We start from the raw sequence: 15,716 nt of genomic DNA on the forward strand, positions 1-15,716 counted from the left end.
TCCATCTGTCAACAAGCTTTCGTATTCCCGTATTTAAAAATGTTTTAGGCTGAGCTGTGAACCACAAACACACTGCTGTCTTCACTTCTTCATCAGAGGTGGATCGTCATCCAAAGGTGGAAGGGCTGCTTTCAGAGGATCAAACAGGTGAAAGTCAGATGGAGCAAGATCAGGACTATAAGGAGGATGCTTTAACACTTCAAAACAAAGTTTTTGCAGAGTGTCAAAGGTGTGGGCAGAGGTGTGTGAATGTGCATTGTCATGCAAGATCACAACCCCCTTGGATAGCAGTCCTCTGTGTTTAATCCAAAGTTTAGACTTTAGCTCTTCAGTGAGCATCTCACTGTAATGAGGCATTGAACCCCTTTCCTGGCAGTGTTCCAATACTTGCCCTTGAGAATCCCAGAAAATTCTTCTAAGCATCAATTTGCCAGGGGATGGTTGACTTTTGAATTTTTCTCGGTCGGTGATTGAAGATGCTTCCATTCCATACTCTGCCTTTTACTCTCAGGCTCATAGTGATGAATCTGTGTCTTGTCACCAGTAAAGATTTTTTTAAAAGAAAGCTTTACCTTCTTTCGAGTATGGGTCCAAATTTTGTTTGCAGATGTCTAAACACTTATGTTTATGCTCTTCTGTGACTTTTTTTTGGTACCCATCTCATACAAACTTTTCAAAACCCAAGTCTGTTGTGGACTGTCTCATAGGCAGAGTCATTGCTGATTTGCAAATGATTGCCACAGAATCCACGGTCATTTTTCTATTTGACAGAATCATTTCACATGCACGCTCAATATTCATTCCGCTCAATATTCATTCCATCAGCCATGGATGTGGATGGGGTATTTTATTATAACCTGAGTACAGATAATTTTTGATTCAACCTCATACATTTAGCATACTGGTTTAAAATATCTTTTGTATTTAACAAAGTAGGTATTATTGAAAACACTTTTTTTTTTTAAATTTAACCTTTTTTTTAAATTGTGAACTCAGTGATAGTTTACATGGAAGATTTCATTCCAATGATTGCAATCTCCTCAGTAAAACAATTTTAATGATTACATTGCATTCCATTGTGTGACTTTTCCAGAAATTATTTAGTCCCATTGTGGAATATTTATGTTATTTCCATGTTTCTGACTCTGTAAATATTTTAGCACTATATGTATTTGTTAAATGTACTGATTTAACGAGGATTCATCATCTGTGTGGCTGGCCCCATTCCAGGAGCTGGAGGGAGGATGGTGAACAGGTGCTGATATAGACCCTGACCTCCAGGGGTTTCCGCTGTCCTGGGAGCCTGACAGGAGACAGGTGCGTACCCCAGATGTCAGGAGGTGATACATGCTTTGAAGAAGACTGTAAAGTAGTGTGAAGAGAATACAAAAATAACGGGGTGGAAAGCGTTGCTTTTTATATAGTATTGTCAGAGAGGGCTTCTTAGTAAATTAACATATGATCAAGACCCAGAGTAAGTAGGAAGTGAGTCACCTGGATATTTGTAGGTGTCCCATATAGAAAAGGCACGGTAGGTGCAAAGAGCTAGACGCAGTAGTGTGCGTGAATGTTCCAGAAGTTGTAAGTAGCTAGTGTTGTTGGAGGAAAATGAGGTAGAGGGAAGTGATGGCAGGTGGGCGAAGGGAAATTTGTTTGTGTAAGTCTTCTGAGACAAGATAGGAAATTCTAAATGATGTGGAGCATGACGGGAGTTCACAGGAAGGCTCTGGGCAAAGGTTTTGAGTCACTCTGAGGCTGCACTGGGAAGCAGGGAATCCTGTCAGCAGCCAGAGGAGTAATGTCAGGGCCTGAGACTGGGCTAGGAGAGGCAGAGCTGAGGAGAAAGGTCAGATTCTGGAAGCATTTCATATGAGTTTTCTGGTAGGCTGGGTGTATGAGTATAAGAGAAAGTTAGAAGTCAAAGGAGACTCCAAAGGTTTTGCTAACTGGAAAACTGGAGGAGCAGTCAGTGTGGGTGCAAGGAAAAAAAGGAGAGAGGGCTGTGAGAAAGTTGAACAAAGAAGCTCTTCAGAAGAGGGGGTGATCAACTGGGCCTACTGCCTCTGACCACTGGACTTGCCAAGTGAAGGGCCTCTTCCCATGGTGTGGAGAGGGAGGGAGTCTGACAGGACTTGACTGGAGAGAGAGTGCAGGAGGAGAGGAAATGGAGACAGGTTCTGTGGGGAAGAGGAGAAGAGACATGGCCCAGGGAGCAGGCTGGGATCAACGGAGATCCTCTATAAGAATCACAGCCCCTTTCTAGGTTGCAGAGAATCTAAGGAGCCATCTGGAAAGACAAGAGCCCTGGTGTGTCTATAGGATAAGCACTAGACCTCAAGGTCAATTTGAGCCTCAAGGTCAGTGGTTCAAAGTCACCAGCTTCTCCTAAGCCTCAGCAACCCTATTTAGGGTTGCTACGAGTCAGAACCAACTCCACAGCACTTAACTACAAGAACTGGAAAGACAGGAGTTGTGGAAACTCTCTGAGTTACACAGTAAAACTGAGAGCCACAGCGTTTCCTTGACTGTTCTCTTTAAGGAAGTACATCATCACCAGGGGCCTTTTCTCATGGTGCCATTGGATGGGTCTGAACCACCAACCTTTCAATTTGTTGTTGAGTACAAACATGGGGTTGCCATGAATAGGAAGAAACCCAATGACAATTTTGTTTTCTTTTCTTCCCTGAAATGAGTTGTTGTTGTTGTTATGTGTTGTCCAGTTGGTTCCAACTCATAGAAACTCTGTGTAGGGTTTCCAAGGAATGGCTGCTAAGTTTGAACTGTTGATCCTGCAGTTCAAACTGACCTTGCAGTCCAGCACATTAGCCCACAGCACCACACCGGGACTCCTAAAAGAGAGACTAGTAATGAAAGAAAGAGATGCAAAAGACTGAGCTGCTAGGAGGGGTGTAGTCAGCAGTAGTAGCAAAGCTTGGTGAAGTTAAGTCCACTGAGTCCCCATCAAGTACCCTCTATAAAAGCTGAAGCTAACTGTCTCACCAGCAGGCTACTACTATGTTACCTGAATATCTCAGTCTTGGAACCTCTACTACTTTGATGTTTATGACATGAGCCATCTATACTGTTGAAGTCTCCGCAGAGGCTGACAGAGACGTCCCTTCATTGATGAGAATAACAATGGCTAGTTTTGGTGCTATGGTTTAAGCACTCCACTGTTAACTGAAATATCAGCACTTTGAAATCATCAACTGCCCTGTGGGAGAAAAGACCTGGCCATTTGTTCATGTAAAATTCACACCCTCGGAAGTCCCATGGGACAGCCCTACTCTGTCACCTAGGGCTTCTACAAGTTAGAACTGACTCAGTGGCACATAACAACAACTACAGTTGTACTCAAAATGTGAAAGATCTATTTTAAAATAGGAGTCGGGATGTATGTAAACTCAGTCAAGTTTAGTCAAATCAGTCACTTTCCCACTGAATTGACTATGACTGAGATGATTTTGCTGGAAAATCAGACTGATGTCATATGCTTGTATCTCTTTCCCTCTCCTTCCTCCTGCTTGAGAATAAGTGAGGGGACTCATTTATCTAAGTCTTCCTAGCGGGCAAGGGCTACAGTGAGTCTCTGTGGATATGGTGGTGGTGATGATGACAACGATGACTTACTTCTACCATCATTATGTTAATAAATATTGTGACCTTTTAAAACATTTTAAAAAGTGAAATAACTTATCCTACTAAAGAAAAAAAAAAAATAGCTAACACGTACTAAGTGGAGGACTCCTGGTGTGGTGCTGTAAGATCAACTACGAGGTCGGCAGTTCAAACCCACCAGCTGCTCCTCAGAAACCATATATAGAGGTTTCTATGACTCAGAACTGATGCAACAGCACTTAACAACAACAACAAAGTGGAGACAGCAGAGTTAGGCATTGGAATTGCTAAGCATGAGGATTCCTCCATGTGTGTGTGGAGAAGGAGAGAGAGAGAGAAGGAAAAGGCAAAACATGTGATTTGCTGTTAAAAAGATTGTGAACACACTCATCCCAAAGAACCAACCTTATCTCCCAGACTACAAGGAACTGCTATCTTGGAGAACCAGGTCAACAGTGAGCAGGAGGAAATGAAGGAGAAATTCAATCAGACAGGCAGGCCCAAGTTACATTGGACTCACATTAGCATCATTAACAAAGTCCTTGCAGCATGATGACAGGACAGGATCGTTCAATTTCACTAGGAGACTACAGAAGCAATTCATGTCCACCCAAGCCACATCAATTGAAAACAACAGCTTATTTTGGAGATTGCAAACAGCCTTTCTAGTCTACAGGGTGTCAGTTCATTTAACAGGCTTTTAAAACAATTGGTATGGGTACCAATTTGCACATTTCCCTGAGATGGGGAAGAACATGATGTAGACCATCAAAGTGCTACCCTCTCAGAGTAGTGTGGTGGGTGATGGGCGGAGCTTTGCTCCTATTGTCTCTGAGTACATTCTAACAAGAAGCTAGCTGCATTTGTGAGTTCAAAATGCAGCTAGGTTCCTGTTAGAATGTACCCAATCAAAAACTGAAGAACTCTGCAGAACATGACTGGGCAAGGCTGAATAACACAAAGAGATTTGTAAGAATCCATTTTTCTGGGATGGTTGAAGGCAGGGATCAGCAAAATATGTCCAAAATACAAAATTCGGCCTACACTCATTTTTGTAAATAAAGTTTTATTGGAAAAGAGCTGTGCCCTTTCATGTATATACAATGGGGCTTCATAGAGTCGGTGGGAAAATGGAATTGAAAGATAATGAAGTTTTTTCACGAACTTTTGAAGTATTATCCATGGTTATTTTGACTTTTGCACCACTCATCTGTCAGTTAGTCATACTGTGGTGGCTTGTGTGTTGCTATAATGCTGGAAACTATGCCAATGGTAGTTTACATACCAGCAGGGCCAGCCATGGTTGATAGGTTTCAGCAGAGTTTCCAGACTAAGACAGACTAAGAAAAAGGAGAGGCGCATCACTTCTGAAAGGTTAGCCATTGAACACCTTAGGAACAGCAGTGGAACACTGTCAAATAGAGTGCCAGAAGATGAGCACCTCAGGTTGGAAGGCACTCAAAATATGTCTGGGAAAGAGCTGCCTCCTCAAAGTCGAGTTGACCATAATGATGTGAATGGAGCAAAGCTTTCAGGACCTTCATTGGCTGATGGGGCACAACTCAAAATGAGGAGAAACAGCTGCAAACATTCACTGACAATCAGAACATGGACTGTACAAAGAATGAATCTAGGAAAATTGGAAGTTGTCAAAAATGAAATAGAATGGAAATGGATAGGTCTTGGTCATTTTGAATCTGACAATCATATGATTTACTAACAGGAAATGACATATTCAAGAGGAAGGGCCTCACAATCATTCTCAAAAAGAAAATTTAAAGATCTACCTTGAAATACAATGCTGTCTGTTACAGGACAATATCCATATGCCTACAAGGAAGACCAATTAATACCAGTATTATTCAAGCTTATACACCAAACGCTAAAGCCAATGACGATAAAATTGAAGAATTCTAAGAACTTGTTCAAGTTGAAATTGATTAAACAGCCAATCAAGATACATTGATAATTACTGATAGACTATAAAGGCTGGAGACAAAGAGGAAGGATCGGTAGTTGGAAAATACGGCCTTGGCCATAGAAACAGTGCGAGAGTTTGCATGATAGAATTTTGCAAGACCAAGGAATTATTTATTTTTTCAACTTCATATTGCAAATACTTTTTTCAACAACGTACAGTGACTATACACGTGGACACAGGAAACAAATCGACTACATCTGTGAGAAGACCGTGGAGAAGCTCAATATCATATGTCAAAACAAGGCCAGGGGCCAACTCTGAAACAAAACATCAATTGCTCATATGCAAGTTTAGGGAGAAGCAGAAGAAATTTAAAGTTCAGGAGAACCAAAATATGACCTTGAGTATATCTCACTTGAATTTAGAAACCATCTCAAAAAGAGATTTGATACATTAGACACAAGTGACCTAAGACCAGAAGACATCAAGAATGTCATCTGTGAAGAAAATAAAATGTCTTTATAAAGACAGGAAAGAAAACAAAGACCACAGTGGGTGCCAGAAGAAACTGTGAAATTTGCTCTTGAGAATAGAGAAGCTAAAGCAAATGGAAGAAATGAGAAAGTAAAAAAGCTGAACAGAAAATATCAAAGGGCAGCTGGAGAAGACAAAGTATTATCATGAAACTTGCAAAGACCTGCAGTTAGTTAGAAAACCAACAGGGAAGAACATGCTCAGCGTTTCTCAAGCTGAAAGACTGAAGAAAAAATTCAGGCCTCAGGTTGCAATATGGAAGGATTCTATGGGCAAACTATTGAATAATGCAGGAAGCATTAAAAGAAGATGGAAGGAATACACAAAGTCACTGTACCAAAAGGGGTTAGACAATGTTCAACCATTTCAAGAGGTACCATATGATCAAGAACCAGTGATACTGAGGGACGAGATCCAAGCTGCACTGAAGGCATTGGTGAAAACCAAGGTTCCAGGAATTGATGGAATGTCAATTGAAATGTTTCAACAGACTGATGTAATACTGGAGGCACTTACTTGTCTATGCCAAGAAATCATGTGGACAACTGATTGGAAAATGTCTATATTTGTTCCCAGTCCAAGGAAAGGTGACCCAATGGAATGTGAAAACCATCAAAAATGTCATTAATACCACATGCAAGTAAAATTTTGCTGAAGATAATTTAAAAAATTGTTGTAGCAGTTCATAGACAGGATGCTGTCAGAAATTCAAGCTGGATTTAAAAGAGGATGTGGGATGAGGGATATCATTGTTGACATCAGATGAATCTTGACTGAAAGCAGAGAATACCAGAAAGATGTTTACTTGCGCTTTATTGACTATGCAAAGGCATTTGACTGTATAGATCATAACAAACTATGGATAACAGGGCGAAGAATGGATATTCCAGAACACTTAATTGTGCTCATGAGGAACCTGTACACAGACCAAGAGGCAGTCATTGGCACAAAACAAGGGGATAATGAATGTTTTAAAATCAGGAAAGGTATATGCCAATGTTATATCCTTTCACTACAGTTATTTAATCTATATGCTAAGAAAATAATCAGAGAAGTTGGATTATATGAAGAAGAATGTGGCATCAGGATTGGGAGGAGACTTATTAGCAACCTGTGACACACAATTGATACAACCTCAAGAAATCAAACTAACAGCATCCATTTGAGGACTAAGAAGTGTCTGATGGAAACCATGGTATTTTCAATCACTTCATATGCATGTGAAAGTTGGATAATGAATAAGGTGGGCTAGAGAAGAACAGATGCATTTGAATTATGGTGTAGGTGAAGAAGATTTCAAGTACCATGGACTGCCAGAGAACAAACAAATCTGTTTTGGAAGAAGTACAGCCAGGATGCTCCTTAGAAGCTAGGATGGCGAGACTTTATCTCTCATACATTGGACATGTTGTCAGGAGAAACCAGTTCCTGGAGAAAGACATCTTGTCTGGTAAAGTGGAGTGTCAGCCAAAAAAGAGAAAGACCCTCAACATGATGGATTGAGAAAGTGGCTGCAACAATGGACTCAAACATAGTAACAATTGTGAGAATGTTGCTGCATTCTGTCGTGTTACGTTCTGTCGTGCATGGGGTCGATGAGTTAGAATAGACCAGACAGTACCTAACAACAACAACAACAACAACAACAAACTTTTACATTAAAACAGCAAAACTGAGTAACTGCAAAGAGACCACATGGCTTGCAAAGCCTACAGTATTTACTATCTGTCCCTGGACAGAAAAAGTTTGCGCAGCCTTGCTGTAGGGTTGTTAGATACAGTTGAGTTGATTTTCCACTCAGACCCCATGTAACAGAGAACTGTCCATAGGCTGTAATCTCTACTGAAGCAGATCACTAGGTCTTTTCCCCCATGGAGCCACTGAGTGGGTTCAAACCACCCACCGTTCAGTTGGCAGCCTACTGCTAAACTGTTGCGCCAACAGCGTTTCTTTGGTTTGGAGTGGTGGTGGTGGTAGTTCTTGTGTGCCGTAGAGTCGGTTCTGACTTGTAGTGACCCTGTATAAAGATTCCGAGGTTGTAAGTCTTTCCTGGACCAGAAAGCCTCATCTTTTTCTTGCGGAGTGGCTAGTGGATTTGAACTGCTGACCTCGTGGTTAGTAACCCAACACATAACTAACTAACTCTGATACCAGGGCTCCTTTGGTTTAGGGTAGGGGGTCACCAACTCTAAAGCTTCCAGAGTCAGTTGGGTCACATTGACATATGGGCTAGGGGCCTTATTCAAGTTGTGGGGTGGGGAACACCAACTACCACCCCATGATAGTAAGGGTCTGCTTATCTCTTTGTAGACCCTCCACAAGAGGGGCTAATTCGATTGGTCCACACAGAACAAGACTGGCTCATGCTAAAGAGGGGCAGCTTCACTGAGGGGTCGAGGAGTCACTCTTGCTTTGCTTCCTTCCTGTGTTCACATGAGGAGGTTCTGTCTTCCTGCCCTTTCAACTCTTCTATTCTTCAGGCTGAACAGATAAAAGGGCAACTCAGGCCCCAGAACTAAATCAGAATGAAGGCTTCTCACTCAGCTGTGCTTCTCTACTTTGGAAATAATTGGAACAGTGGGGCCCCATCCCAGCTATTCTGACTTCATTGGTCTAACTGCAGCCTGACCTTTGTTGTTGTTGTTAAATGCCATCGAGTCGATTCCGACTCATAGCAACTCTCTACAGGGTTTCTGAGGAATAACTGGTGGGTTTGAACCACTGACCCTGTGGTTCTCATCCAGTGCTGGTTCAATAGCACCTAGGAGTCTTAAAAGCTCTCCTGGTGATTTTAGTGGACAGCTGAGGTTGAGAACCACTGATCTACGCATCCTGCATTCTGCACGGTTCACCAGAATCCTGAACTGGTGGCTTCCAGGTTTTCTCCCAGCTAGTATAGCAAAATTCCTGCTTTTGTTGTTGGTTGGGGTATTTTAGCCACAGGATGTGTGGCATCCAAATCCCACTCCAAACAATTAACCCTGATATTCTGTTAAAAAAAAAAAAGAAAAGAGAGAGAGCCCTGGTGATGCAGTGAGCTCAACATTGGACCACTAACGGGCAGGTTGGTGGTTCGAATCCAGCAGCAGCTCTCTGGGAGAACGATAAGGCTGTCTACTTCTATAATGTTTTACATCCTGGGAACCATATGGAACAGGTCTACTCGGTTCTCTAGGCTCACTCACTATGAGTTACAATCCACTTGATGGCAGTGGCTGTGCTTTTGGCTTATTCTGTAGAAGCCTCTGAATGGGTTCTGGGCATGAGAACAAAGAAATGTTCTGAAACTTCCAGGTGTATGCACAGTCTCCTGCTCCGGAAGCAGGGCTCCGAGCCAGTTCATCTTGTTCGAAAGCCCTGCTGAGAATTTGCCTTTTCACTCATTCGAACAAGATATAGAAGAATCACCTACGGATCTTGTTAAACTGTAGATTCTGAATCCTTATATCTGGGGTGGAAAGGCAAATTCTCAACCGAGGGTCTAACTGGAATGAAACAGTGTGAAGTCCCGGCCAAAAAAACAGGCAATGGTCTCACAGTTGTTTTTGGGTGCTATGGAGTCAATTCTGACTCACAGAAACCCCATGTGGTAGGGGTATCTTTACAGAAGTAGACCTCGGGATCTTTCTCCAGTACAGCCACTGGGTGAATTCAAACGATCCCCTCCCCGTGCTGTTAGTAGCCAAGTGATTAATTTCTTCTCTTTGTGAGCGTGCCATGTGATCACCAGCTTATCCTTCATGTAGTCTGTGGTCAATCAGTATGCAGAGAGCATCTACTTTGAAGAGGCAGGAAAAACTAGGGGTCTCATCAAAGGGGTACTTACTTCTGGGGATCTTGCTGGGGTAAATCTTCTGGCATGGTTTATATTCATCCGGAGGAGGAAAGTCTTCCTCAGAATGGAACGTGAATTTAGACTCAAAGTCATCTGCAGACATGGGAAATGGTAAAGTTTATCTGGTTACTGTGTGGATGAATCAAGTTTGGGGATTTCCAGGAGCATACAGGCTACTCTTAACTCTTCAGTTTGCCTGCCCTGAACAAGGGTCTTCAGGGCAGGGTTGTTACCCCTCTTACTATCCATCCACCTCAGTTGTTGCTGGTTAATTAGGACCAAGGGAGGCAGGAGGAGTGAAATCAGCAGACAGTAACTCTCCATCACCCACCCCAACTGACTTCAACCACCATGGAAAGGAAACTGTCAACTAGGGCAGTAGTGGCCAGGAGCTCATGAAGGGGAGACTGGGTAGCATCGAGCAGACCTGCAAAGTCCTAGCTGCATGAAGCACCCCCTGGATTCTGGAATGGGGCTTCGGGCGGAAGCAGTGGGGACAGAAGAGCAGTCCCCATCTTGGCAGTCAGGGAGAACATTGCCTCTGTCCAGCTGGGACCTGGGTGCCCCTAAGTCACTAGGTTCTGCTCAGAGCTCCTGACGGTAGGAGGGCCCTTCCGTGTGCTGAGTCCCAGCTTTGTGACCTGCATCTTGCGTCTGACAGTAGTTCAGTCCACAGAAAGGACCAAAGAGTGTGTGACCATATCTGATTTGAGTGACTTTCTCACTCTGTAGTTTAGCTCTGTCTCCCTGCCTGGAGGGCCTTCCAACATCCCTTCCCTTCTCCAAATTAAACTTATGAACTGGCGTCTCTATTGCAGACAGACAGACACAGATAGACACAGACAGACAGACAGACACAGATTAAATGTTTGCCTTCCTTCCTCTATAATTAAAGTTTCTGATTTTTAAATCATTTGTTCTTCTCGTTGTAAGCAGAGCTCTGTAGTCAGAGTGAGAGATGGAGCATGAGAACTGGAACCGCCCTGTTTAAAAGAACTTGGAGGTTACTCTTCACTAGAGTGAGCCTCCCGGTTATCCAGAAGCCAGAGGAAAACATGCCTTCGTTGGCAGCCCCGTTGGCGGTGGGCCACACTTACCCAGGATGTGTAGGTTTCCGTTTCTCAGTTGACCTGCTGGTTGCTGGGGTGGGGTCCAGACCAGGGCCTGCTGGCTCTTGCTTGAGAGCTCTGTGGTGGGTGATCTTGCAGGAGGAGCCGGGGGTGGATTTAGCTTCCCCCCACTGGTCCCTTGAAGAGAAGATGATGGTACATTTAGCTACAGGAACGAGGCTGGAAGGGTGCTGTAACCATGTGAGTTATAAGATATGGAGAACCAAAGTGCAGCCTATGGAGCCCACCTTCTTGGGACTGGATCCCAGTGGTCCCATTCGGATAAGTAATATCACCTCTTTGTGAATCAATGTCCTCATCTGCAAAATGGGAGTACTCATCGTATACACACATCTCTGAAGATTGTGGCGAAGATTAAACTACTTATGTCAAGTGGCATGCAGTAAGTGCTCAATAAATGCCACCTGGTGGGATGTTACTAATGACAGGGATGCCCCTCATCAGCAGATGCTACAGCCCATGGAAGGGGAAAACACTGAAGTTTTCAGAAGGCAAATGAATATCTACAGTAAGGGCTCAGAAGGAGGCTAGACATCTAGGTTGTCGAAGACTTAATCTTGTCTTTGTGTTTCAGCTCACATGGGTGCCCCTGCATTGCAAACCCTTGCTTCTCTTTCCAATCGAAATCTACCCACCCACCCATCCATGCTACCTTCTTCACCAAAACATCCCGGATTATTCCCACAGGGGGCTCCCAATGGCCTCTGCTGATTCTGGTCTGTAAGACTCATCTGGCAATTAAGAACCCCTTGTCCTGCAACATCCATTCAGGTTTTCTGCTGATGCTCATTTCTTAATGACACTGTAAACCTCGCTCGACTGCTGCAATGAAGCCAGTCACACCACTATTTTCTATGCCTTACAACCACCTTCTATCCCTCAAACTGGGCGGAAGCAGAAATCACCCTTATTTGACATGGGAAAAAATGAAATTGAATGTTCAAAGATATAAAGAAAGAGACCAGACAGATGAGCATTGGTTCCCAGCCTTGGATTTACTGCCCTAAAGTAGCAGTAGCAGCTGGGCATTACTGCCCACGTCTATCTTAACTCCTCCCACTTCTCTTCGGTGTCTACTCAACTTCCTTTCTTGTGGCCCAGACTACTTCCTCCTCTATTTGGTCTTCCATTCCTACATACCAAAGTCCACAGGGATTTGCTTGCTACGAATTGGGCTGTTAACTTCAAGGTTGGCAGTTCAAAACTACCAGCTATTCCACGGGAGAAAGATGAGGCTTTCTGCTCCCATTAAGATTTGCAGCCTCGGAAACCCTGTGCAGGGTTACTATGAGTCGGAACCGACTCCACGGTACTTAACAACAACCACAAAGGGACTAGCTAAGGAGTTCTGGTAGTGTAGTGGGTTATGAGTTGGGCTGCTAACCTCAAGGTCAGCAGTTCAAAACTACCAGCCATTCTGCAGGAGAAAGATAAGGCTTTCTGCTCCCGTAAAATTTTACAGCCTCAGAAACCCTGTACGGGGTCACTATGAGTCAGAATCGACTCCACCATCACCACCAAAGGGACTAAAGGAACTAACTGGGTGGCACAAATGATTCATGAACTCAGCTGCTAACTGAAATGTTGGGAGTTCAAGTCTACCAAGAGGTGCCTCAGAAGAATGAACTAGTGATTGATCTCCTTTTGAAAAATCAGTTATTGGGAACCCTCTGGAGCACAGGTCTACTCTAGGTACTGGGATTGCCATGAGGTGGAATCCATGGCATGGCAATGGATCTAAAGGGACCCTGAGGTCCCTGTGCATGGAATCTCTTCCACCCAGCTGTAATGTTACAGGCATGGCAGTGGAACTGCAGCAGCACTGAGTCAGAGCACAAAACAGAGCGGTGGGCTTCCCAGTCCTCACAGCAAGTAAAGCTGAGTGGCTTTGGACAGGAGACTTCCTTACAGAGTGGGGCACACTTACCTGAGGGCAGGGAGGCTAGGTTTGCTGACTCACACGGCTAGCACCAAGTACTTTCAGGCTGAGGCTAATGGGGGAGTGGTGTGTCCTATGGACATTTATTAGCAGCCCTAAAAGAGTTTTGTAGCATTGGCTGGGCAGGGAGAGACCTGGCTTGACTGGAACAATTGTGCCCTGAGCATTTCTGACCCTGAATTGTCACCTGTTGGCTTCCCCAATATACTCCATAATTGTGAGTGTGGTGTGAGTTCTGTGTGACCACTGCGAGGAATCATTAAACTCAGTTGAGTAGAGTACCGTGGGAGGAATGGTTTGTGCCATTATTCTTTGCAACGAGGAATATGGTAATAGAGATAATCATATTCATATACTCAATTTTTAAAATGATGTGATAAAATTGCTTTAATATTAAATCTAAAAAACAATATAAAAGTATTTGTACAAAATGGTATTCTCTTTGTGAATATATAGCTGTCTACAGAAGAAAAGGACTCCTGGTGTGGCGCTGTAGGATCGGCACTGGACTGTGAACCACAAGGTTAGCAGTTCAAATCCCCCAGCTGCATCTCAGAAACCCTATACAGGGTTGCTATGAATCAGAACCAACTTGGTGGCATTTAACAACAAAAACAACAACATAAGAAGAAAAAGAAAGGAAGCACATCTATGCACGACAGTTTTTTATCTACAAGTGGCATTATTATAGGGATCTCAATTTCCTTCTTTTTATTTCCTATGGGTCAGAATTGACTCAGCAGCACTTAACAACAAATTTGCACTATAATAAGTTGGCATTATTTTTAATTCAGGGAAAAACACTTAACAAACATTATGCATCAAAAAGTTCTCTGAAAAACCAAGAAATATGTATGTGTGGATGAATAAAGTGTAGATGTGTGTGTGTTAGATGAGGAGATGAGTGTTGACAGGAGCTGATGGGTGTGCTGTGAGTGTGTGGATGAGTGTATAAAGGTGGATGAGTGTGTATATGGGTGTGTGGAGATGTGTGTGTACAGAGATATGTGTGCAGGGAATATGTGTGAGTGGACATATGTGTGTATGTGTGCATATGTGGCTGTGTGTGTGAGGATGTGTTTGTGAATATGTGTGTATTATTTGTGTGTGTAAGAATGTGAGCCTGTGAGGATATGGATGTGGAGTGTTTGTGCACAGGGGGACATGTGAATGGATGGTGGTGGGATGTTTGGGGATGAGCACCAAATGTGAATGAAGCCTCCCGGCTCCACAGAGAAATCAGTCAGGGGGTTGGAAGCCAAGTATACTCAACTCAAAATCCACTTGCTATTGGAAATATGAAAGATTACTCTTAATAGTTGACTCGAAGTATAGACTCTTGCTTTTACCGAGGCAGCTGTAGAACTCGGCAAGATGCTAACTCAGGCTACTGAGTTGTTGTTGTTGTTGTTATGTGCTGTCGAGTCGGTTCCGACCCATAGCGACCCTGTACAGGGTTTTCGAGGGTGTAAATCTTTACGGGAGTAGAAAGCCTTATCTTTCTCCCGCGGAGCAACTAGTAGTTTCGAACCACTGACCTTAGAGCCAGTGACAATTCTGGAACCAAGTAATTCAAGCAAAGATTCCACAGGAGACTATTCTGCAAACATGCTGCACTCATAGCTCCCTTCTCCACACGGAGATCTGGAGTCTGAACCACGACAGTTGTTGTTCTATAATATCATTGTTGTTACATGCCATCGAGTCATTTCTGACTCACAGCAGTCCTGTATTGAGTTTCTGAAGCTTTTAAATCTTTGCAGGAGCAGAAAGCGTCATCTTTCTCCCGCTGAGCAGCTGGCAGGCTTGAACCACAGACTTGGTGGTTTGCAGTCCAGTGCTTATTGTATGGAGTGAGTCACCATGCTTTCTTGCTCTATAGTAAGCACATATTCTTAATTCATGGAAAAACAATGAAGAAGTCAACTCGATGGTACACACAACGGGAGTTCACTGTTGCCTGGCTGTGTGCTGAGCTGCTCACACCTGTGAACCCACTTAATCCTCTCACAGACTTCCAATGAGGTATTGTTATTGTCTCTATTGTGAAGGGAGCGGAGAGAGGCAGGGCCACACTGCTAGGAAATGGCGAGGGTACCAAGACCAGAATCCCTTGCTCACAGGCAGCTTGAATTTGGGCAAGTTTCTTAACGTCTCTCAGCCTTGCTGTCTGTAAAATGAATGTCTAAGATAACAAAGTCCCACACAACCACAAGTTTTTACTGTGCTTTGGAGTCCTGGTGTAGTTCTGTAGGATTAGACCGCTAGGAGCCGCTCTCCAGAAACTCTATGCAGGGTTGCTCTGAGTTGGAACTGACTCAATGGCACTTAACGACAACAAGGAAGGACAACAAGGAAGGGTACCAGCTTACCTGGGCCTCGGCCATGTCTCTTCTTCTGCAGGAACTGAGGTCCTGGTGGGGCTGGTGGTGTGGGCAAGGTCTGCACACTGGGCTTCTGGGGCTGGGCCTGGAAGCTGGGAGATTTGGGGGGCAGCGGGGGTGGTGCTTCACTGCTATTGTTAATACCTGGCAAAGGGGGGGCCTGCACAGAAGACCTAGGGGAAGATGAGGCAGAAGTGGGGAGTGGGGATGGAGGGGGTGGTGGGGCCAGAGGAGCTGCAGGGGCTGGGGGCTCCCGGACATCTTGGGTGGGACTCACAGCATCTGCATTGAGCCCGGGATACCCATAGGGTGGGAGAAGAGGAAGTGGGGGAGGGATAGGTGGTAGGTGCAAGGG

The 15,716-nt window shown here is 44.0% G+C and overlaps 1 protein-coding gene across 1 annotated transcript in view; it reads right to left on the reverse strand.

Annotated features, from left to right (window-relative positions):
* The window catches only part of WIPF3 (WAS/WASL interacting protein family, member 3), a 31,399-nt gene that overhangs the window by 9,188 nt on the left and 6,495 nt on the right, over positions 1–15,716 (reverse strand). Inside the window, exons 5-7 of the mRNA XM_006832275.1 lie at positions 15,350–15,713; positions 11,006–11,155; positions 9,900–10,001 (exon numbers count right to left, since the gene is read on the reverse strand). Coding sequence (XP_006832338.1) covers positions 9,900–10,001; positions 11,006–11,155; positions 15,350–15,713 — 616 coding nt within the window. The remainder of the gene's footprint in view (positions 1–9,899; positions 10,002–11,005; positions 11,156–15,349; positions 15,714–15,716) is intronic.

Source organism: Chrysochloris asiatica, unplaced genomic scaffold, assembly GCF_000296735.1.
Source record: "Chrysochloris asiatica unplaced genomic scaffold, ChrAsi1.0 scaffold00006, whole genome shotgun sequence".
NCBI classification, from domain to species: Eukaryota; Metazoa; Chordata; class Mammalia; order Afrosoricida; family Chrysochloridae; genus Chrysochloris; species Chrysochloris asiatica.